Source organism: Cupressus sempervirens, chromosome 10 (genome assembly GCF_028749045.1).
Source record: "Cupressus sempervirens isolate cs-2001-9-10 chromosome 10, ASM2874904v1, whole genome shotgun sequence".
NCBI classification, from domain to species: domain Eukaryota; kingdom Viridiplantae; phylum Streptophyta; class Pinopsida; order Cupressales; family Cupressaceae; genus Cupressus; species Cupressus sempervirens.
The window spans coordinates 292,899,556-292,926,277 of record NC_143127.1 but is presented as its reverse complement, the minus strand read 5'-3'; the positions used below and the strand labels follow the sequence as shown (position 1 = coordinate 292,926,277).

Below are 26,722 nucleotides of genomic sequence, written 5' to 3'. Positions count from 1 at the left end.
ATCTTCTGATTCTGATTCTCTCTTTCTTTTCTATTGCACATCTTTAACTTCAATCACTTGTTTAAACTATTTGTTCTTTGCCCTTTTCAATATCTAATGCCTCCTCGCTTGTTACTGTTACCATTGTTTCACCGATAGCCTGTGCCATATCAAGAGCGTGTGCTTCCTCCTTGTAATGTCCTCAGTTCCTCCAATTTGGAAAATAGGGACATTATTCTAAAACCTTAATATTATTCCTTATCTTTCAGAGTTTCATATGTTTTCTTCTCATATTTTTTTTATGTCCTTTCCATTTAAATTTGTTCTCCATTATATACCCATCCCTTTTTAATCTCCAAAAGACATGACCGATAAGAACAATTATTAATATTAGTTTAATAATTGTTCAACTATAATTATATTTATAATTATTAATATTTATAATCATATTTTATTTATTAGTTTATTATATCTTTTAGTTCATGTTGTAATTATAATGAGTTTATTATTGTTATCATAGAATCTTATTAATTATTACTTGTTTATTTCAGTATATTATATTATTTAATTATCATTATTATAATAATTCAATCACTATAGTTACAATTATAATTATTACTATTTAATAATATATTATTATTTTATTTACTTAATCTTATATTATTTTATTTTATCTTTCCAAGATATTTTCATTATTTAAATATTTTTTATATTGATTATGTTACTAATCTCTTTGTTATATTTATAATATATTATTGTTTATTCTATTATTAATTAATTTTATTTTATTATTAAATCTTAAAAATACGGGGACATGACAGTTCAGCCTTCCTCAAATTGCTTGTCCTCAAGCAATATGAATTATTCTTATATCCTGCAACAACAATTTTAATTTGAGATCAGTAATGTCATTTATTTATAAATATAAACTCATCAAATAATATTAAATGTAAAATTTTATAAATGATTCAAGGGGTAGAACTTATCTTGATATGTTATAGTACTTCTATGCTCCATGTTATGCATTGTCTCCTAACAAATGTACTCCAAGACAGACTTTGTCTTGCCTCAGGCCTCTAATTAATCCTTAGGAGAGACTTTATCTCTTCCTAATGCCTTTTATGGATATCCCTTTAGGATTATCCCCCTTTATTTAATCCTTAGGGGAGACTTTATCTCACCCTAAGGCCTCTATGGGTATCTCTCTAAAGACTATCCATATCTATTAAATCCTAAGGAGAGACTTTATCTCATCCTAGGCCTCTATAATATTTTCTCTGTAGTGGGGTGCCTTAGCAGTTCTCCCATAATCATAGTGTAGTAGGGTGCCCTACTAGCAATTCTCCCTTCACTATCACCATGATAGGGTGCCCTCAGCAGTTCTCCCTCAACTATTCCTGCAATCGGGTGCTCTAGCAGTTCTCCCTTAATTACAGAGCAATAGGGTGTCCTGACCACGGTTCTCCCTACTTACCACTGCAATAGGGTGCCCTAGCTATTCTCCCTTAATTAATTCTGCAATAGGGTGCTCTAGCGGTTCTCCCTTAATTACAGAGCAATAGGGTGTCCTTACTGTAGTTCTCCCTACAAACTGCTACAATAGGGTGCCCTTGCCATTCTCCCTAATTGCCCTCTTAGGAAGGTGCTAACAATAGGGTGTCATGAGTAGTTCTCCCTTAATTGCCACTCTTTCCTTTTAGTTTCTCTCTAAAGAAACTTGTACTCTAAAGAAACTTATAGTTTCTCTCTAAAGAAACTAAGCATTCACATATTGTCATAATATAGGGTAACTCTGTTTAATTTGTCCTGGTCGGTTTAAGTGTCTCTACAATATACTTGTCTTCACCTATGTCAGCCTCTATTCTTGCAAAAAATTGTATTTCTATTCTTTATCCACATCACATTCTCCTATAAGATTTTGAACTAAATATATATATATATATATATATATATATATATATATATATATATAGTCTAATTATATATCGTTCTTTTTCACTCCTCTTGCTTTGCATTGCTTCTAATACATGTCACAAGGAATGTTGCTTTATGTTGTTAATCCTTCAAGGATTCAGTTTATCAAAAATTTATAATTTGATGTTCTCTCGACTGTTGATTTGCCGCAAAACCAATATTAACTGTGTTTGAGATCGTGCAATTTCAACAAGTAGCTGGATTATGAAATGTCATCGGGTGAATCTCAAATCTTTCTTTCTCCAAATATCACTAAATATATCTCTATCAGAACATTCAACACATAATCCTTCCTGCAAACCTTGAGAGTTTGATAATAATATTTATTGATGCACTAGTTATTGGTTTCTCATGCCAAACAACTTCCAAGAAAAATTCTTCAAACAACATTCATATTATATGAGATTTCCAGTTGATTCACCTTTCTTGTTGCACATAGCTTCAATGGAATATTGTCAATTGATATGCCTCTACAATTCCGTCCTATTTTGACGTTTCTCAACTACCATGGCAATGTGATGGAATTTAATTTTTGAGAATTTATATCGATATTTTTTTACTACAATCTAAATCAATTAAGTGTGCTTCAAGATTAGTTTCTGGGGTCGACTTCTATTTGTTTACCCTTTGCATATCTTTCTTATGTCAATTATTTTTCTAATCTTCGATGAATTAAATCACCTGTGACAATATACTTTAGAAACTAATATATACAGCAAATCTTATAATGATCTCGGGCTTGAACTACAATATGCGATCTAGAATTTAATCAACCAATAGCCCGATGGTCACCTTGTAGCTCTCCTTATCTGTTAATATAAAGTTTGCATTGTCGCTAATTTTCAGATGTTCAAATGCATATTTCCTATTCTTCTACGCTGGATTATATATATATATATATATTTGCATTTCAAAAAATTATGAAATATCTATTGCCTAGGTGCTTAAACTTTAAGCCAAATTCTTCATGGTGAAGCCGCATCGACAAATTGCTTCCTCAAAAATTTCTCACGACAACAAGGAAATAAGAAGTTGAGCAATTTCTATTTACATCACTGGAAGTATGGCTGCCCAACAGTATATTGCAAAGAAAGCATGAATTACAATGTTGAAAGAAACATTAATATCAACACATTCTGGTGGCTTTGTCTTCAGCAGGAAGCCACTATAACAACCTTTTTGATGAGAACGACCTTTTTAGCTTCAGAAAAATATAATTGTCTAACTTAGGGCAAAAATTTTTGTCATCTCCGCCAAGCATAATCATCGGCCTTATGTTCTCGCAATGCTTCGGCTTGCTTAATAAACATTAAAACTCCTTCAATCCAACACACTTTTATTTTAGCAAAATTTGTCTTTGATTATTTTTTGATGAAGAATTCCTTGTAACCTCACAAATTGGTAGTATGCACAACTCCAATACCACTGTAATGTCCTCAGTTCCTCCAATTTGGAAAATAGGGACATTATTCTAAAACCTTAATATTATTTCTTATCTTTCAGAGTTTCATATGTTTTCTTCTCATATTCTTTTGATGTCCTTTCCATTTAAATCTGTTCTCCATTATATACCCATCCCTTTTTAATCTCCAAAAGACATGACCGATTAGAAAATTTATTAATATTAGTTTAATAATTGTTCAACTATAATTATATTTATAATTATTAATATTTATAATCATATTTTATTTATTACTTTATTATATCTTTTAGTTCATGTTGTAATTATAATGAGTATATTATTGTTATCATAGAATCTTATTAATTATTACTTGTTTATTTCAGTATATTATATTATTTAATTATCATTATTATAATAATTCAATCACTATAGTTACAATTATAATTATTACTATTTAATAATATATTATTATTTTATTTACTTAATCTTATATTATTTTATTTTATCTTTCCAAGATATTTTCACTATTTAAATCTTTTTTATATTGATTATGTTACTAATCTCTTTATTATATTTATAATATATTATTATTTATTCTATTATAAATTAATTTTATTTTATTATTAAATCTTAAAAATACGGGGACATGACACTCCTGTTCCAGTATATGCAATTGTTACTTGTTTTGTTGGGTCTGTGTCTTCTGATTCATGTTGTTCCTCACCTTGTTCATCTTCAGTATCATCATGAATTTCAATAAGCTCATTATCCTCCCTTATTGGTGTGCTGAAGCCAGTGGAATTATTATCCTTTTCCTTAGCTCGGTGTATGTGCATAACATAGATTTCTCCTATTTGTACCAATTTCGCTTATCCAGATTCCTGTGGTAAATCCCCATGAAAGATTGTTTTCCCTAGATGGAGTACTTCATCCTCAACTTCTTGATGTAGACTTACCAATATCTTTGTTGTTCTCTATATTTTGAAGACGATCTGTTCTCATACTCTTTCATTGTTGAATCTATTTCTTCAGCACTTACCTCTGGTTTAGTGATTATTAGTGTTCTTTCTCTATTTTGTCTCTCATGTTCAGCAGCTTCATCCCATCTTACTTTGATTTTGTCAATTAGCTCTATGGGAATATTATCTCTTAGCTCATTTGGAAATTTTTGAAACTTGCAGAAATGTGATGAAATGGATTCTTTGATGATCCTCTTATCCTCTTTTGACCATGATTTACACTTTACTCCATGTATGTATCTGATAGGTGCATATTCCTTTATTCCTTCAACTATGACGATAGCTATTTTGGGGATTTTGATTCTTGTTTGTTCTATACATGGTTCATTTCTCTTTTTCCTTGCTCCTGTTGAGGCTTGACTCCTAGTCCTTCTCCTTGTGTGTGATGTCCATTCCCTTGCAGTTTGCGATCTTGTCCTTATAGATGTACTTTCTCCATCTTTCTTGGCAGTTTTCTTCTTAATTCTTGTATATGTTGTAGGTGTTGTTGTAGACTTTTGTCTTCTTGTTTGACTACTCTCTACACCTGTCTCAACTTGCGATTTCTTTTGTTCTGACAATATCTTCATGTATACTTCCTCATAAGTAACAAACCGATTAGCTTCCCTATCTTTTGGTTGATCCAATAATAATTCAATACTCGTTATCACTTCCTCCTCTTTTGTTCCATAACTAAATGGTTGTAACCATGATGTCTGTGGCTCTACAGCTCTCAGTGCACATCAATGTGTGCTCATAAGAAAACACACATCATTCATATATTTCTCCACAGTATGAGTTGGTATCCGATATCTTCCATACATTCTAGCTTGAAATTGATCTATTTAATTCCCAATTCACTTTGCCAATTCGTGGAAAATAATTATGTGTATAGAAAAAGATACATACCAACAAAGCTCCAACTCTTATCCTTGCTTCTTGACTTTCCTTATGTTCATCATCAATTAGTTCCTTATCGTCTTTGCTAGATCATATCTATTTCCTTCTATGATAATTTTGTATGTGACTTGCAGTTGTCCACCTGATATTTTATCCAGTTGACTTGCTTGATATATCTTATAGCCAATAATAATTGAAGAAAAGCTTATCTCCTTGTCCAAAATATTTCTCACAACGAATGTTTCTTGGTTTCTGCCGTATCTCACCAATTCTTCAATCTTGGTTTTAGCATCCAGTTCCTTCATGCATTTTCTTTCATCATCCAATAAACGAGTGACTTTATGAATTATTTCCTTGGTGATCTCAATTGGATTCTCTCCTCCCAACCACATGTACTACATGAATCTGACTTAACATGCACCTGATCCACTCTTCTTCAAAATCCTTCGGTAGATGCAAAATATGGGTTAGACCTTTGGTTTCGAGATGTCAAAACTCCTTTTTTTAGCATTCCCAATTCATAGCATAACTCCTTGTAGGCTTCACATATGTCTACACCTCCAATCTCAATTTGTTTGCACTAGATAAACACTCCAGCATCTTCAATTGACAAAACTCTAGATGGTATCCAAGATAGTGCTCCAGTGTTATTTACTTTTGTTTCTTTCAATGGATGAAGTTGACGTTCAGGTTCGCTCTCTTGTGATCTGTCAACCAATACAACCTTCTCGACCATACTATCTTTTGTAAGTTTCCACACTTCTCCAAGATTCTGATTGTCTAGGGTTTGTAGCTCAATCAATCCTTAACTATTTTTTCATATGTTGCGTTGGCGCAATATATTGTAATGCTTGCTCAAGATTATTTACACAATAGCGTTTCAACTTGTAAAAATGATATGACGAATATCTTATCGATAGTAGTAAAGTGCCCAAAGACTATTGTACTAAATAATTAATTGCAAGCCAACAAGATTTATTTTAACCGATATTAGCTCAATCACCAATAATACTCTTCATTCTGATAGGTCACTTCTTTATCTGATAGCACACGACATATTTTCTCTAAGATTTCAAACTTATCCTACTTCATCAATGCATCTAATAATAATGAGGGATATTATAGCTCTAATGTTCTAGGGACTGACAAATGATTTTAGTGAGGTTCTCGGTCCTCCAGCAATTGCTTAGTTGGTGGATGAATTCCCTACGCCAACTAACATGGGATGTTCCATTGATGTTGAATCATCTTCCTTCTTCACCCATATCTTTTTCATTCCTTCTTTGAGATTCTCTCAATTTAAAACTCTTTTTTCTTTTATCTCCTTGTTAGTAGCGAACCAATATTTGTAGTTGTAAGTGGTATGTCCAAATTTTGACAAATATAACATGGTAATCGCACTCCTCTCTACGGTTGTGCATTTCTTTTTTGCATTATGTTATCAATTGTGCTAACTTTCCACATTGAAAACACTTAACAAGGTCATTAACCTCTTTTCTCCTATACCTTACTGATTTCCTTTCTATCAGTTGTTTGGTTTTGCATTCTTCAGCTTTGTGTCCATAGTGATTGTATTCGTAACAATATCTACTAAAAAAATACACAAATGTCCTAATAGATCTACACACATAGGCCTTACGTCCAAACTCATCATAATTGAAACAATAACCATTGAAAGATGTTCTTGTAGGAATCACTTGTCTACTTTTACACATGTTTGCAGTATGACCAAAGTTTTCACAATTATAACAAGTAGGCTTAAAGGGCTTCTTACCTGTTTTGAATTCCTCAAGGGTTTGTTCTTGTTGTTTAGTTCTGAATTTTAATGATTCTCCAATTTCGAGTTTGTTGTTACCGATATATCCCAATCTAGTTGCATCACCCGATTTTCTCTTACTTTTAGCTATTCATCAATCTTTTGCATGTTTTTTTCAAACTTCACGATTCTTTCATTGATTTTATTTTCCTCTTTAAGAGTGTTCTTCAGTTCTTCACTCTCTTGCTTTAGCTTTTGATTTTCTGCCTATAGTTGTAAATTTTTGTCATTGACATCTCCTAACATTTCATTTCGTGCCTGAATCTCTTTTCTTTATTTCTAGAGTGAATCTTTGTCTCTGATTATTTCTTCAACATCTCTCTTCTCCGCTTCAAGAATTTCTTTGGCATTCTCCGCAATCCTCATTATTAAATGGTGACCATAAGGATGCAAATTGTCCCAAGCCTAGAGTTATCTTGCTGAACATTAAGAGGTCAGGTCAAGGAGTATTGGCAATCACTAGAGCAAAAACCAAGAAAGTAATGTACCCAGACTTACGAACCAAAAAGGAGGTGCCAGAAGCAAAGGTTGACATTGAAAGGGAGATGATGGTAGAATAAAGGGAAACCCATCACACAGTGAGCACTTCATTCCATACAGAAGCAAAGGAATACATCATAAGGCAAGTATTGTAGATGGAGGTGCAGCTGAAAGTCAAGGAACTCCTTGAAACCATGTCATAGTTGAGGACTTATATCCTAAGCACTATATAGGTACCTACCCGTACAACGCACCACACAGAAGACTCAATCAACCCTTAGACGCACCCAATGTTACTAGTGGTGAACACTAGGCGACACTCACAGTGGCGGATATGGGTATGTAGGAACCATCATCGCTCAAGGAACTTGGAAGAAGCTCAAAAAGCCAACATTATGGCCACCAACCTTTAATTTGGTAGGTGTTGACCAGCACAACATCAAGAAGATCACGACTTTGATGGCTCAACAAGCAACTATTGGTACCCAACCCTTTGTTCTGGATTTCATAATAATCCCCTTGAAAAAGAATAGGGTACAATGTCATCCAAGGGAGTGGGTGGCTTGTCGCTGCCAAGGTGACTCATAACTGGCAACATGACACATTGTCGATGGATAATGGAGGGAGGAGATTTATGATTGACTGAAGAATTGAAATGGTGAGTGAGTAGTTGGTCTCCTCTTTGAAGTCATAATCGGAAGGAGAGATGACTGAGACGGATGAAGGAAAGCGTAGGATGGAGCCAAATGACGAGGGTGTTCTATTAGTGGGGTTGTCGTTGCACCAAAGACCGATCTATTAATGCCCGATACAACCAATCAACTTATAGTACATAGGAGATAGTTAAGCCCTTGTTACGAATCTTGAGGGGAGGGTTGAACATTTTGCTAACAATCTCCCCCTTAGTGTTACCCAAGGGTCTGAGCACTTGAACCTGTGACCAAGCTCTAATACCACTTGTTAGAGTAGGTTGTCATTGCACCAAAAGACCGATTTGTGAATACCCGATACAACCACTCAACTTATAGTACACAGGAAACAGTTAAGCCCTTGTCAAAAATCCCGAGTGGAGAGCTGAACATTTTGCTAACATATTCTACAATTCGAAATGTGCTCTGAAGACGATGTGGATTTTATGAACGACCTCTTCCATTGGAAAATAGAGGACTACAAGTTGTTCCATTGTAACATGTGTATAGAGGAGCCAAAAACAGAAGGACCTCTTTTTGCCAAATTATGGAGAATATAAGGAGAAACTCAAGCCAATGAGACTCCCACACATCGGTTTGATGAAGAGAAACCTATTTGGTACGAAGAGTCTAGCTTGAAGGTAAGTAAATTAGGGGATGAAGCAAACCCCAAGAACATATTGGTAGGAGATGATGATTGGAATTCAGTATTAAAGGCCACAACCTTCAAAAAAGTCATGGAGTACAAGGATGTCTTCTCCTAGACCTACAAGGATCCGAAGGGTTGTAATATACCGAGCCCAATACTTAAAATATTTGGACTGATTTCTTTAAATTTAGGATACTTCCCACTTCTGAACCACTCTCTCAATTCTGATGTATACAATGAGATGCGTTTATGATATGTATGAGATATCCCAATATGTTAATAAAGTTGTGAAGAATGATATAAACTACTCTTGTATTTTGTAACTAATATTCTATATTATTCATAGTATATTGGTTGATTCGTGTGCACTAGGATTTTATTTAGAACTTATTCCTTCTTCATGTTCACGCTAATAGGAGCTAAACTATTAGAAGGTGTTTAATTATATAATTGAAGGTGTTTGTTGTATAAAAATGTATAGTTGACCTATAGACTTGAACAAAATAACCACTCTATGCTGAGGTCACCGTTGATGAGTAGGAGGTATTTGATACAGTGCTTGCAATGTATGCTATGGTCATACATGATATTATCCAATGTGTCCAAAATAAGGATGATCCTCTATCAACCCTTGATATAAATCTTGTCTATTTCCTAACTATTGATGAGTTAATTTCCAGTCATTATGTATTTGGTTTTTGGTGCGCTGCTCTATTCAGACCATTCCTACTGGTTTGGACATTTATAGATTTCTCTCTAGGACATCGAAAGTAAAATGTATTATTTCCAAAAAGTTGAATGTCTTCTTATTATCAATCTCAAAATATATTTCTTCTGTTATTCCAAATTGTACTTATCTTCCGATTTTGACTAATTCTTCGAGGTTGGCAATATCTCATGTTGTACTATGTGTGGTCACAGTTCCCTTAATTTACTGTCTGCAAAATTCAGTCTCATACGTACGAATATGTCTGCCAGAACAAAGACTAATATAACTCATGTTTAATATTCTGTGTATATATATATTCAATTAAAACTTCTTTCTCTTCACTATAACTCCTTTCTTGTTGAGGTGTTTGTTGCTTCATGAAGAATATGGAATAAATGAATAATATTTTATATCTACTTCCCCCATTCAGACTCTATTCTTATATCATTCCTATCGAGCAGTCATACCTCTTAGAGATCGCAGAGCATATCCCTTCTTGTAACTATCGTGTCTTCTCTTTTTGTATAATTTGTTTTATGTTCAGTAGCATCAATTTACATAATTAAGCAACCTTATGTTTGTATTAATTTTAATGCTTCCTAATTGGTTCTCTTCACAGCTCAGCATTATTTTAGACTTTTGACAATAATTGATTAATAATAACTTTTGTGCTCACACCCTTGAATAGATAACATTTAATATTATATTAATAATAGATTGTATTGTGTTATGATTATCTTATATAGATATTGATTTAACAAAATATGATGTTATATAATATCCTATTATGTAACTATATAATCATTTATTTGATCTACTATTATATTCATTTATTAAGATTTAAATATTATTATTACACTAATAATATGTTATTGTAGAAATAATTGATTATTTCTATTATTTGTTATTTATTATTTAAATATTACGTTTATCATTACATCGTAAATCTAATTTTGCCTCTGAGATTGGGGATATCACGAGCGTTGGAACTATGCATACATTGCATTGTGCTTCTACCTAATGGCCAACCTATATGGAAGAGAATAGAGAATGAACAATAGTTATGTCATGAGGGTAAATGAGGAGATAGAACGGATGCTTGAAGTAGACATTATTTTTTGGGTTCAAACCACTAAATGGACATTATCCATCGTGATTTTATTGAAGGAGGAGGCGAACTAGAACCTCGTATGTGCAGACTTTTGGTGCTTGAATTCGGTTACTATTTAAGACCCCTTTCCCATACCATTCATAAATAGTATCCTAGAGGAAGTACCGGGGCACGAGATTTACAACTTCATGGACAAGTTCATGGGGTATAACTAGATTTCCACCATCGAGAAAGACAAGTTGCAAACCACATTTTTAGTTAAGGCATCTACACCTATTGCACCAACAACAAGATACCCATAATCTTATGTAACACCCTGGCAACTTTCCAAAGAATTATCCTACACATCTTTGATAAGAATGTTCGTAGGGAACTTTAAAACAGTTCTTGATGACTAGTCTATTTATAGTGGGCAAGACACCCATTTGGTAACCCTGCCAAAGTGTATGGAAAGGTGTAGGAGAGCTTGGTTGGCATTGAATAACAAGAAGTGTAGATTTATGGTACCTCAAGACAAATTGTTGGGCCACATTGTGTGCAAAGCCAGGTTGAAGACTAACCAAGATAAGTTGAGGGTAATTGTTGAGATGGAACCCCCTACGAATATCACTAGAGTTAAATACTTTCTAGGCCAGATTGGGTGCTATAAGAGATTCATCCAAAAAAATTGTGCAGCTATCGTACCCCTAGACAAATCGACATAGAAGGAAGGGTGAACCATACACTTCGCGGACCGCACAGGGTGAAGCCTTCAAGGAACTAAAGGTAAGATTAGTGGGTGCGCCTATATTGGCATACCCAATTTCGGATAAGGAGTTCCACCTTCATGAAGACATCTCAAACTACGCAATTAGAGCTACATTGGCTCAAGTGGGAAAGCACGAGCTAGACCATCAATCTACTTTGGAAGTAGATTTCTATATAAGGCAGAGAAGAATTACAATATGACGAAGAGGGAGGCTCTCGAAGTGGTCTACCACAGAAAAATTTCATCATTACCTGTAGGTGACCCTATTGCCATTTTATGTGGACCACCAGAAGCTCATGTATCTGGCCAACAAACCAATTATTCAAGGTCAATAGATGGCTACTCCGGTTACAGGAGTTTACCTTCATAATCATTGTGTGACATTGACCAAGGAAAGGCCACGTGATCGCTGACAATTATCATGGATAAAGTTCAAAAAGCTACCAAAAGGAGAGAATGTTCATTTTCTAGATGCTCACCTATTTCAAATTGCACTATTACCATCTTGTACACCAACATCAAGGAATACCTCTAGACTTCACAATTCCCAAGAGACAAGTTGCCAGGCAAAAGGAAAAAGCTTGTCCTTAGAAGCAAGACATTCCAATTGATAAATGGGTTGTTCTATAAAAATGGGACCTGACTAGGTGTAGAGGAGATGCAACATTGAAAGGGAGGTTCCAAGTGTTTCAAGAGAGGCACACAACAATCCCATAAGAAGCCACATGAGACAAACAATATACCTTGGAAGGTGTTAAACCGTTTCTAGGCCATACTAGGTACTACAAGAGATTCATCAAAAACAAATTTGCAAATCTCACGCCACTGGACAAGCTGACATTGAAGGGTTAACCCTACACTTCCGGGACTGCACAAGGTGAAGCCTTCAAGGAATTAAAGACAAGGTTGGTGGGTGCACCTATAGCATACCCAAACTAGGAAAAGGAGTTCCACCTCCATGTAAATGCCTCAAACTATGCAATTGGTGCTACATTGGCTCAAGTGGGCAAGCATAGGCTAGAGCATCCAGTCTACTTTAGAAGAAGATTGTTATAGAAGGCAGAGAAGAATTACAATATGATGAAGAGAGGCTCTCAAAACGGTCTATCATACAAAACTTCACCCTTATTTGTTGGTAACCCCATTCTCATTTTATGTGGATGCCTTAAGGCGCTCATGTATCTAGTGAATAAACCAATTATTAAAATAAGGGTAAACAGATGGCTACTCCTATTACAATAGTTCACCTTCATGATCATTATGCAGCGACGAACAAGGAAAACCCACATGATCGTTGACCAATTATCATGGATAAACTTAGGAAAGCTTCAAGGAGTGAATGTTGATTTTTCAAATGTTCACCTATTTCAAATTTCGCAATTACCATCCAAGTACACTAACATCAAGGAATACCTCTCGATTTCACAATTCTTGACACACATGCTGCCAGGCAAAAGGAGAGAGCTTATTCTAATGAGCAAGACATTCCAACTGATAAATGAGTTGATCTATCAAATGCGTTGACAAGGTGTTGACGAGATGCATCGAAGAGGATGAGGTTCAAGTATTTCAAGAAAGGTATACAAGGGTCCCATAAGAGGTCACATGGGATTGACACCATAGCTCGGAAGGTGTTGCAGGCAGGCTTGTGGTGGCGTACACTATATAATGACACTCGAGAATGGGTTATGGGGTGCAACACATGCTGGAGAGAAAGACAACTATTGAAGGACATTATACCTCTCAATCCCTCGCATGCCAAAGAATTGTTAGGGAATTGGTTAGATTTCATTGGACCATTGAAGGCAAGTCATGCATGTTGATACATTGTGATGGCGACAGAGTACTTGACTAGTTGAGGAAGCACGAGCTTTACTTGATAACTCCACTTTGAGAATGGCCAAGTTCATCTATGAGCAAGTCATTATGCGATATGACATTCCCATCCAACTGACAAGTGACCGGGGAGGGCACTTTGTATATCAAGTTTCCGAACTACATATGATAGAATCCAAAAAAATTCACTCCTTATCCATCCCCCAAAATTCGAGAGATAACGCGTAGGCATAAGTGACCAACGAGATTTTGGTGTCGATGATTAATAAGTTGTGTGGAGTTGAACAAGAGAACTAGAAGATATCGTTAGCACTATGGGCCTACCATATAGAGTTCAAGGTAACGACTAACAAATACCTTTTCAATTGATGTACAGTCAAGAAGCCATTGTTCCAACTGAATTCATGGTGCCAAGTCTCTAGATAGCTATCAAGATCAGATTGGATGACATCGAAAGCCTAAGGGAGCGGTTGTAAGCCTTAAATAAACTCAATGAACAAAGGACAACAGCCAAGTAGGTGACAGAGGCATCCAATCAGTGTCAAAAGTTATGGCATGACAAGCATTTCACGTGTATAAGATACACTCTGGGACAATTGGTGTTGAACTACAATGGGTGCAATGAGATAAAGCCTAGAAAATTTAAAGTCCAATGGCTCAATTCCTACAAAGTCTGGAAGGTCAGAGAGAATGGAGGCATAAAACTATCAACACTCAATGGGCAGTCAATTCAAGAGTCAGTGAACGATTCGAAGTTGAAAGAAGTATCATGAACAAAGGCACAGAAACGACCTAATTCAGGTTGACAAAATTGATGAAGGTAAATAAATAATAAATGAATGGAGAGCTCACTATATGGTGAGTGCACTCAAATGGTAATCACCGTAAGGCAACAATATCATAGGGGTGGCTATAATACAGCATCACCGTATGGTCCCCAAGGAATGAAAAAGAGAATCCAGAAACATTGTACTATGATTTTTGAAGAAGACCATAGAGCAAAAAAACACCCTATCACTGATAAAAGAAAACTACCTAGAGCGATAAGTCTGATGTGAAATAAGAGATGAGAAAAATGCACACAACATAATAGGTGGTCATAAAAGGACATGAAGTGAATGTATTGTCCAGCAAAGTAAGGGCAAACAATTACAAGGAGAAAAGCATCGTACAATGACAAAAGGCAGCTAGCTATATGAAAAAGCCCATAGGAAGAAGACTGTAGGTCATCAAATAGGTCAAAGAATGCGAGGTTAGAAGTCATAAAATAACCCTATGAGACACAAAAAGGCACACATTCTAAAACAAAGGAAGGGGAGTCCATACCCAGAGAAGAGGCTCATGTCCAACAAAAAGAGAAGGTACCAAAAAAAGACATAAGATCACTATCAGCATACAGCCAAGGAAGAATAAATCGCAGTACAAACAAAAGGAAGAAGTGTGCTAAGGAAAATAATATACAAATCAATTTAGAATGAAGTGTAATTAGCAAGGCTACAAATTGGAAAGAGGAACCACAGAGAAGAAATATTGTTGCAGAGAAGGAAAAACAATCGTATGGGAGTTGTACAAGACCATACAATTAATTCTTGAAAAAAAATCCCTAAGTCACCTATACGGCATAGGGTTGTATTGTACAAAAAAATAAAAGGTATGATATAATATTTGACTGATTTAACAAGACAACAAAGACACTTGATGGAGTCAAGAAAAAAGAAATAGAATTGCAGAAAATAGTTACAATATCACAATCAGCAAGCATATCGCCCATAATGAATAAAGACAAACAAGTATTGACATTTAGAGTTAGAATTGCAGGCAACATGAATAGTGGCAAAAAGAAGTGAGGTTGAAGGTGCAGATTCAAAAAGAAAATGAAGAAGTGATAGTGCAAACCATCACATTTAAGGGATTGAATGGCATCGAGTGAAAGAAATGGTGGCAAGAAACCCCAAATGACCCTCCAAATGCTAGTGTTTTCTATCTGGGATTTTAAAGACTATTGAGGATAACAAGAGAAACCTATGACAGGCATCGAAGTAGGTCCGTCTTTGAGTATTTGGGATGCGATATTACAATTTATTTTTTAATCGTGGAGCTTACAAGAGTATTTCACATTCTAGAGTGTAACGGGAAAATAACTAATAAGACAGTGAAAAGGATTACAATGAAACAAAAAGAAAATCTCTTAAACATGGTTTGTTGAGACTTGACAAAATCATAATGGGAGTCAATGGCTACTACCAGCAAGAGTCATGGGCTAAGAAAAACATTTTTTTGTGGCTAGCGAGTGGAGGTGCTTGATGGATGTCATTGAGTCAACTCACAGGCTCCATCGAACATTCAAACATTGCACTATTGCAAATTGCTCTATGAACGGGCTCAGAAATGGCATAGTTTGTGACTGGGTGTTGGTGCTAGCTAATAGAAACCAAGAATTTATGGTGTTCCAGCATAAAACTTTTTACATGTTGCAAAATGCCATCCGATTCTTTCAAGAGGCTACACAGACAAAAGTGCCCTCAAACCTACAAGAGTTGCATCTACAGGGTTGTGTGGAGCCCTCACCTACCCTTTCATTCTTGGTGACACTTACACACCTTGGACGAAGTCCGAAGATGGAGAGGACGGTAATGATAGTGGATAGGAATCAACAATCACGTTGAGAAGCAATAGAGAGTTTCAAGATGGCAGGCCAAGAGAGTCATATGGTAGAGAAGATTGGAGTCGAGAGCCCTTCAAGAGTTGTATCAAGTATCCCTACATCTCCTGTATAGATAGTCGTGTTTGCACCACCTTTTCTATTTGAGGGCAACTAGTTGGTTTTGTCTATCTTGTCAAGGATGATAACGATGGGAGCCTTAACTATACCAGGATTCAGGGAGTCTTGTGATCCCATCAACTTGACACCTCAAAACATTGTCGACACCTTCAATTTTGAATCCCCTGCTTGTAGTGAAGTGAGATGAGCTTGTTCCAATGGAAGTTAGAGAGCCAGCGGTGGTGACTGAGCGATATGATGGAGACAGATGTGGTCCTCAAGGTGGTTGAGACAAAGGTTGAAGAGGTGGTTGGGACAAAGGTGGTAGTCATGGTGCAACTGATCAGAGAGGTGTCAAGGGATGGTGTTGTTGAGCTGTTGGCAAGCATGGGTACTAGTTCAAAGGCAATTGTTGACATTTGGCTCACTAATTTCTAGCTTACGCCCATGGCACCAATATTCGCAATCCTTCTATCGCGGCAACAAGTACCACAGGTCAAGATATTGTGAATTTGGATGGAAAGAGTTCACTTGTAAGAAAGTTGGAAGTAGATCCCCCACCTGATATTAGTGTAGGAGAAGAGTATGAAAGTAGGATGGATGGATCCTTCTAGCATGTACATGATATTGGTGTATCTAGAGACCTGGAGCAATACTTGGCAGATATGGTGGCAAGCACCCAATAGTACATAGTCAATATGGACCAGGTGCATGGAGGCTAGTGGCCTCCGCTCACTTATGAGCCCACAAGGCAATAGACAAGGATGTTGAACGCTTCTTGGTATTTGTGAGAGGAGGTTGCATTCAAGAGTTTGAGTAGTGCTTAGAGTCTCAAGCATGGCCAGCAATAGAACCCTGGAAATGTTAGAGAATTAGGGCCTTTCGGAGCCTTTGGGAGAGAGTCAGACTCATTCTTTATTGAGGAAGATTGAGCAAGCATTTTGGAGGGGTAATATGAGCTCAGGTAGACCTAGCACGTCGAATCATGGGCTAAGGCTGCATGGATGGCACCATTGACCGCTTAAGAGTTGGCCACTCGACTCCAATAGGTAAATGAGGAGTTGGCTCCACAAAGAAGTGATATCAAGACCTGCTTCCTGATTTCTTTTGTATAGTTGTATCAGGACCCATTCTATTGTGTCATCGAAAGACAACTTTCTTTTTGGAGGGGATGATATTGTTGGCAATTAGAGTGATCAATGGTTGCTTGTGTCATTGAGGGCTCGGTAGTTGGGTGTGAATCATCGACAGATGGCATTCACGCCCCTTCAACACCTCTATATGTTCATGTATTTGTATCTGATAAATGTTGTCATCGTCATGATGAGATAAAAGTATTGCTAGTGTCCTAATACATTGTAAAGCATACATGAGATTAATGGTGTGAACTTTTAAACAAACCATTGCAAAGAAAGAAATCACAAAAAATATGTTTATTTTGAATACTATAATTTAAATCAGAGATTAAATTAATTCTTGTATTTTATTTTCTTTCAATAGTTCTTTAACTGTAATGTTTTGTTGAGGCAATTAATTTGTATTGAGCCAAGTATGTTATTCCTTTATTCCTTCACAGTATAGTGTGTGGTTGCTCCACAATACACTTATGTTGACTTTAAGGTCAGCGGTTCCTCCACAAAATAATCATATCACCTTCTTTCTTGTCGTGCACAATAGAATACTCATTGCCTTATTTTTTTGTCATGCTCGATGAATTCTCGTCTTCTTTCTATGCAGCATCTGTGAGATACTCTATCTTTTTCATATTGTCCAAAACAGAATTCGTACTCCTTTCAATCTCTCGATTGAAGTAAGTATTGAACAAAAGGATGCGAATATGAGAACCACAGGTGAGTGTCGATTTGATGGAGATTGACACAGCCAAATGTTACTCAAAACAAAGTTAATAATTAATGATAATTTGTCTTTAATTGAGTCCTGTGATATAAGGAGGAAATTAGAAATATAATTAAAATGATACAACAGAAAATAATAATAATTTATTCATATAAAGACAATATGACTCAAATGTCAAATTGGTTTATTTGCCTTTGACATTTGAGTTCAATTTATCTATATTAAATATTAAAGGTATTAACAAATGCAAACGCACATGTCAGTTTTCTTCTATTATATCTGTTATGTTACATTTACTTGCATTCTCTTTTATGTTAAACTTTACGAGATAAACAGTGAGTCCTATGTGAAACAACTCTACCAGCTAGGAACCATTTCTAAAATCCAAAACGAGTGATTTGACGAGAGTTTGCATACTCAACCAATCCTTGGAAGAACTCTCTATTCAATCTGACAGTATGTGGTTATGTGTGGACTCCTGAATCATCTAAATGAGAACCCAAATGCTCGTTTTTATAGAGTTGGAGGGAAAAATGAGCAATTTTAAATTCAAAACTGTTCATTATTTCCCTGATGGCCTTTTTGAAAATTGAAAAACAATTTATGTGCAAGCTTCCCTTCACTAAGAAACAGTTGAGGAAGTATAACGTTACTTCAATAAATCTAACACTGTTGTAAAACAAATAAGCATTAAGACTAGACTTCAGTGCAGATTTTAAATATTCCCAAACAAATTACAAAAAGCACCACCAAGATGCAGAAAACAAAACTGACAACAACATAAGTTAACTTGAGCTGAGATAAGATGTCATGTGCTAAAACAAGAACTTATTAAAAATAGATATGTTCCCCAAGAAGTGTCGACGTGGAGAACCTAAAAATGCTTCAAAAAGCATCACAACAAATTAGACCATCAACTAAGCACCACATTGCTGATGCAAGTTATGAAAAATACATATTGAACTCACCAAGAATGCTAGTCCCCTAACCACTCCCCATTAGCCAACGGGAACCCAAGAATAGGTTAATTGACCAGACCTAAAAAGAAAACATTACAGGATGGGCTAGCCAATTGGTCTCTTGACAACTACAACCATATTTTTTATGTTTAGCACCCTCAATGGTGGTTGACAGTGCTTCAAAAGGATTTGAACATGATTTTAAATTCTGATTTATCCTAATATGTATCATATTCTTTATATTGCCCAAACTTGGACTAATAGCTTTTAGTCATGGAAAAGTAGAAATTGTACATTTTCATTTCTATCCAATATAATGATTTTTTTTAGTTGAAGTAATGGATGTGAGAGACAAAAGGCATGTATCAATCGCACATTTTTCTGTATTTATTTTTCTTCTCCTTTAGCTTCCATAGCATGCGCAACTTCCTCTAGGCTATCACTAACATTTTCCATGACAGTGTTTATTGAAGACTTCTGACTCTAAAGCACTCAATATATTTTCCACCTAGGAGAAGACAAACTAAACAAGAAAGGTTTTATGGGGTTGCTCTTTTCTGTAATGCCTCTAATCTAAAAGAGATGTAATAGGCTAGCGGCCTTTTCTTTGGAAAGTTCTATTAGTAAGATGTCAGTATTGCAGTGTGGAAGCAACAAGGAACTGACTTTTGAAGGATTGACTACTGAAGCTGGACATAATTCTGGACCTTCAAAATGGTTGATTGCAAAGACAACGAGCTGATTGGAAAAGGAAGAAGAGCAAACACTGACAATGGAGGCACATTCGCCATATGCCTTCTAATTCAAACATATAGACATTGTTCCCCTTGAATGATCTTAAAACCAAATATATATATAACCTTCCTACAAAGTTAAGTTTGGGTATCTCTGCAGTCTTATATTCATTCAAATTGAATTCTGTAGTAGTCCCTATGTACATTCCACCATCGACAAGAGTAAAGACTCGGACACTACAAGCCCCGATTGGGTTATTACGAAACAAGGAGGCCTATAATTTCTGGTAGGGAGTTAGAATGGAAATACTGCAAATTCTGGGAGTGTAACCATAAGCAAGAGACTGAGCCAAATAGTTTCTGCTCTCTGCATTCTTGTAAAGCTCATGCGTCTACAGTTTTCACAATAGGAAACAAGAAAATTAATTGCAACGAAATCATCATACCTATGTAAAGATAAGCCATCAATAGTTTGTAAATATTATCCGGCACATAATGTTTTAATGGCCTATGCTAGTGTGTTTCCATATAGCAAGTTGTTTCATATGCAAGGCCTTAATTATCACGCAAATTAGTTACTCACTTGCCAGGTATCAATTTACTGATTCTTATATGTCAAAGACTTGAAAGCAAATCAAAATTCCAACAGACTTCACTAGTAACCTTTGAGAAATTTTACCTGGAAAACTTTCTGCCAAATGCTTTCTTGCCCTGTAAATGCTAAAGGAAGATTAACCCCTTGAAGAGCCATCCAATCTATTTCCTTCTCCCATCTTTCCCAATCCCACCAAACATAGGAATCTATATATAAAAATATATAATAGAAAAAGGTTAGAAAGAAACCAACAAATAGGAAAAATAGAAAATAAAAAATACACTTCAGTCAATATATCTTTTCCAGGCTATTAAAACAACGTTCCTACAATTCATTCTGATTTTGTCTGCTGAGTTGACAGCATAACAACAAAAAAAGTATCAAGAAATATTCAACAAGATATCTGTTGTGAACATTCAAAAATTTGTTCTCTCAGACATTTAATATACAGGTCAGTACCCAAACCCTTCCCATCATATATAAGACATTTTGTGAAAAAAATTGGAATATATAATACAAATATCATTGTGTGCAAAGACAAGCTACTACGCAGAATCATTATAGATGTAACCAATTACTTGACAAAATCCAATGTTACTTCTTTGTTTATGGATTCCATTGTGTAGGAGTTTGTTTGCATCAATGTTTAGATAGCACGCCATGATCCATCATTAGGACGAGAGAGCAGCAAGAAAAAAAAAAACTAATCCAAAACATTGATGAAAAAAAACCCTAAACAGAGGAATCCAGAAACAAAGCAGTAATCTTCATGGATGGTAAAAACAAATCTCTTAATCAATATTTAATTATACTATAACCCAAGAAGAAAACAAATTATAATTCTTTGTGAACCTCTTGAATTCTATTTCTTTTGACTAATAAATACTTTATATTAATTTTTCACTTGGCTCTCGAACTCTTAACTCAAACTCAAACTCCAACTCTCCTTCAGGAACCAAGGAGCCAACGACTTCAAAATTACTTGTGTCTCCTGTTGTCCTACATTTTGTCACCACAAAATGAAAGTAACAGTACGAAACTTTTTCAATCCAATTTTGCATCTCTCTAAGTTGAATTTTTTATTGAAAAAATTAATGTTGATCGATCAATCAACTCCAATTTGCATATCAAATTCTTTTACTGAAGGTTTTCATCAAGTCTTTTTCGTTTCTCTATTTATCGAGCCTTTGCTTGATTTTTGAGGCCTTCATTGTCCTTTTCTTTGTTTTTGAGTGTGTTTTTGTTGGGTTTTAGTCCTTTGGTCTTGCTCAAGTCATGGCTTTCGGTTTTCAATCTACTCTAACCTAGAGTATAATCGGAATTGTCAGTCAAAAGATATGGCCATTTTAGTGCCCAAAAAGTGGACCGTTTTTATGCAACAGCACAAAAATAAAAATATCATGCTATATTTTTAATTTGAGATTCACTTTCTGAAAAATATAACTTAAATTCACTTTATGTTATGTTTTTAAGTTACTTTATCAATTAAATTTTCACTTAAAGTAACTATAGTGCACTCTGTCTTATATTTTTTAATTGAGTTTACTTTTTGATTTTTTCACTTAAGTGAATATATTAACTATATAGTTTCAATTTAATTTTTAGCATTTAAATCAAATGCTCTAGTAAATATTACTTATTAAATGATATTTCCATGTTATATTGCTAATATGATATGTAAATATAATTTATGTCCCATTTAAGTAATATTTTGTTCAAACTAAATTGACATGTGCTAATTAAATCACTTAAGGTCATCAAAGGTGGACCCTTTTCATGCTATTACATGTAAAATCCATCAAAAGTAGACCTTTTTCATGCCGTTGCATGAAAATTTCAACTTACAAGTATAAAGTCATCAAAAGTGGACCTTTTTTATGCCATTGCATATAAGCTCACTTAAATATGCAATGACATCAAAAAGGTGAGCTTTGCCTTAATACGTATATGCATTTTTTTTTTTAAATATGCATTCACCTCCAAAAGGTGAGTTTTTTTTTTTTACATGTATTCACATCCAAAATGTGAGTTTTTTAAATATGCATTCCCCTATAAAAGGTGCATTTTGCATCATGGGAAGTCTTTAAAACATTCATACACCTCTAAAAGGTGTGTTTTGCACTAAAACTCATGTTTTTGCCCTTCCAAAACCCGTTTTGGAGAAAACACATGCAAAAAACTCTCAAGAACCCATTTTTGAAGATTTCGAATGATTTCCTTCATGGTTTTTCTTGAAATCTTCTCCAATAGGGTCGTTTTTGCCAATCCATGGTTTTCAAACAATGATTATGGATTTTTCTTACTAAAAAATGTTATTTTAACTCCTTTCAAAGGCACGCTTTTGAGGAAATCACCAAAAATCTTCATTTTTCGCTCACGTTTTGGCAAGAGGAGGAATCGTTTTCGCATGTTTGGTGATTTACATTGCATCTTGGCTCACATTTTGGTGTTTGGAAGCCAAAACATTTTTGTTGCATACCTTGGAGATTCACGTTTTTTACAAAAACGTCCCATGTGCATGCCAAAGTCAAAAAAGTTGGGATTTTGAGCTATTTTAGGGCATTTTTTGGCATTGGCCATTGAAAATGCCTCATTTGTTGCCTTCAATGGATTTTTCTTGCAAAATTTGAAAGGGTCCAAGTTTCTTGAAGAAATTTTCAATATTTGAGCTTTTTCTTCCATTTTTGGCACTTAATCATCACGTAAGTGGACATATTCTTTTCTTGCTATTAAATTTGTGCTTAGCTTGCTGATTTTATGCACATTTTTTTATTGATGATTGCCACTTATTGAAATTGACGCCATGGAATGTGTATTTTCCCTTTAAAAATGATGAAATGGTTCATTTTCACATTTTTAGTTTTTCCCCAAACTTCAAATCTGAAATTGCTTATTGAAGTGCTTTGCCTGTTGACATGTTTGAGTCATTTGCCAAAGATACTTTTTTCTTTTAAGTTTTTTTGTTTTGCTTGCTTTTTGGTTTTCTCCACTTTGGAGAAGTTGCAAGTTCTTTCCCAAGAACTTGAGCACGTTTCATTTCACTCCATCTTCCATTTCATGCAAAAGCGTCATCACATTTCGATTCCATCTTCAATGTCACAACACTTCGCATCTCATTCGTCAAACGCAATTACATGTTTTACATCTCATTCATCATCCGTAAATGCATGTAATCTCATTTTCCATTTCCATTTTCACTCATCTCACTTTCCATATCCACTCGCACGACACAATTACGTGAAAAGCCTTACGTGTAATTGCATCTCCAAAACCTTTTTTGACTTAAAGTCACTTTTTGAAAAGTCAAAAAATGTCATATGCGTGTTTTCCCATGTACTTTGACTTCATGTTTCCACCAAGGTGACTATAAAGTTCATTTCACCTCAAGTTACATTTCATTTTCATCTCTCCATATACACTCACACCTCCATGACCAAATACATGTCTTTCCACATTCCATGTGTCATTCGTTATTTGCACTTACATGTAAAGCTCATCCTCCATCCACATCCGCATCTCATCTCACTTTCCATTCCTTACATGTTGCACTTACGTGTAATCCATTTTTCCATGCAATGATGTCTTAAAAACCTAAGTCACATTTTTGAAAATCAGCAATCTTCATTTGCACGCATTCACATACATTTCACCTTCACACATCCATTTCCTTTCGTTTCATTCCATCTTCCATTTTTCACCTTCATAACACTTCATTCCACATTCCATTTCCATTCACTTTTCATCTTCATTCATTGTCTATGTATATGATTTCTCTTTTGAGATCATTTCGTCGGACCTACTAAGTTTCCAATCCGAATTTGATCCTTTGTTCTTGATCGAGAATCAACTTGTATGGCGATTTCCTCTGTTGATGTGTTTATGTTTTGGGAGTTTTGTGTTGCAGCACAAGTGCAAGAGATGCCCTCACCATCAAAATCCAAAGGCAAGATGAAATATCAATTTGACAAAGAGTTGGCTCATACAGCTCCATCATCAGTTGTGTTCATTCTTGACAACGTGCTAGGCACAAAAATCGAACACGTGGACATGGCTGATTTTCCAGCGAAGAGTAGAAAATCTTGTTAATCATGAGATGAAGTGCATCAAGACAACTCCTATTCCCTTGGTATTTGCATTTCTCATGGCTGAGATGGAAGCTAATTTTGTTTTTGGATGTGCACGACATTTCAGGCCAAAATCGAAGACAATCAAGGATGTTGACGGCAAGGTTATCATTAGTCTTGATCCAGAGGTTATTGAACAAATCTTTAAGGTACCACATAATGCACAGTGTGCAGATCTGACCAAAGAATCATCTATCGGGAAGTTGGAAAGAGAAGAAAGGAGATTATCAGAAGTATGTTAATCAATACTAGTTAGATAATAAAAGGAACAATTTCTCAAGATGGCCAAAGACCGTTCACAAGTCTAACTTCAAGCAAGAATACAAAGACCTTATCATTATTCTTAGCAGAGTTTGCAATCTTAAAGATTCCACTAATTACAAGCCATGGATGTACAAATTCATCTTCTAGATCATGAAAAACAAAGAATACATCTTTTGGGGAGAGTTGATTAGCACTGCACTCTGTCAACAGTTGCTCAACATAGGGACTTCGTTATCTTTTTACATGAATTCCTACCTTGTCTACATTGTTGCTACCATGGCATTTTTCTCTGGTCTCTCATCCAAAGGAGATCCTCTTCAGATTCCAGTTTGGGATTACTACAATCAAATCACTCTGGCTAATAGTAAATTCCATTACAAAAGAGTCCAAAATGATTTCTTTGGGCATTTCAAGTGCTTGTTCGACAGACAGTTATCCATCAAAAGGTATCAGATGAAGCCTACGAAAAGGTAAACCAATATGGTTGTATCTTTATCCAACTTCCAAATTTTACATACTTGACAGTTGGATACTTTAAAGGTGAGTCCTATACCTTACTTAGGTATGCTACTAATAAGATTATTCTGATGGAGTCAGCAAAACAACCCATGGAAGTACAGTCTGATCAGCATACTTTGCATAGGCTTGGTTTCGGTATTTCTTCTACCAAACCATTGGTGATTGGTAATTAGTCGATCAATTATGTGCATAAAGCAATGAATATGGAAGCAGAATTGCAATAAATCACGTTGAAGAAGTTCAAAGCCAGATTTGACTTCGATTATTGAGAAATGAATTCTCAAATCAAGTGGGCTTTCATAGATGTTCATTGCATCGAAGATATCTGGATTGTTATGAGAACAGAGCTAGATATAATGAAGATGGACTACTACAAATTAACTTTGCAGCAGATAATTCATCTTAACATGATGGAGATCCCTTCATATCTCCAAATTGAAGATGATGAGAACATTCTTGATCCGGAATTTCATCAGGCTGATTTCAACAAAAGGTGCCCTTTTCAAATTCAATGGCAGCAAAATGAAGGTATATCTATCCTGGATAGATTTCAATCCATTTTGGCCAACACCAACAAGTGGCTGAAAATTAAATGCCCAAAAAGGGTTAATCCTAAATTGGGTTTGGATTGTGGAAGCTTTGGCCCTCCTGGAAGGAAGTCACAGCTAGAAATTGAAGGAAAAGATGGAGCTTCTTCTTCTTGTGTGAATAAGTCCCTTAAATTTAAATTGAAGGGTGGAAAAGGGCCTAAATCATCTCAGATCCCCGAACCAGTTCCAAAATCAAAAGAAGGATTAGAGACAGAATCAGATGACGAAGATGAGGCAAAGGGGAAGTCATGATCATATCTCACCCATGGCCTGCACAAACTCATGCACCATCTATGCATGAAGCACCTTTTCTAGACGAGATAGATGATGATGTAGATTCATTTTCCATTGTTTTCGCACCTTGTATTCCAGTTTCAGAAGTCAATACATTGTCATTTCCTATTTCTTCAGCCGCTACTCTCTTTCTGGAAAATGAACAATATGAACACTTCAAAAATGTGTTTGAGGATTTTCTAACTCTTACAAAGGGTCATGTTTCTCAACTTGATACATCTCTTGCAAGCTTTGAGCTCTTCATGACAGAATCCTCTCATCATGCACCTATAAATTGAGTTGTGCAGACTGAATCTTGTTTAGTCACGACAGGGATACAATCTGGATCAATGCCAATGGTCTCCACTATATCTTCTTCTATAGATGAAAGTTTAAGCTTGCCTGCATGGTTGAGCAGGATCACAACAAAGACAAGAAAAGTGGTTGTACCTCCGGATAATCTCCCTGTAAAGAAAACTAAGTCCAAATCTTTGAAAGATGAGATTGTTTCAAGGATCTTAGGTGATTCAGATAAAACCAAGTTTGTAGAAATTGTTGAGCCACTGGTGGACAAACCTATTGAAGAACTTACTCATTCTGATTACAACTTCACTTAGGTCGAAATTGGGAAACAACCACATTTGAGTTGTTTACAAGATGCTCAAGATGCGTTAGCTAATGTATCAAAAAGCAATCATGAATTATGGGAAAAGAAGAATCAACTCAAACAAAAGGTTTCTCGCCTAAATGAAGTC

At 35.4% G+C, this 26,722-nt stretch overlaps 1 protein-coding gene across 4 annotated transcripts in view; it reads right to left on the bottom strand.

The window, feature by feature from the left end:
• CYL1 (alpha-N-acetylglucosaminidase family / NAGLU family) overlaps positions 1–26,722 on the bottom strand; it is a 373,464-nt gene that overhangs the window by 218,308 nt on the left and 128,434 nt on the right. For all 4 annotated transcript variants that reach the window (XM_089805117.1, XM_089805116.1, XM_089805119.1 and 1 more), the window contains exon 4: positions 20,282–20,403. In XM_089805117.1, the coding sequence (XP_089661243.1) occupies positions 20,282–20,403 (122 nt within the window). The remainder of the gene's footprint in view (positions 1–20,281; positions 20,404–26,722) is intronic.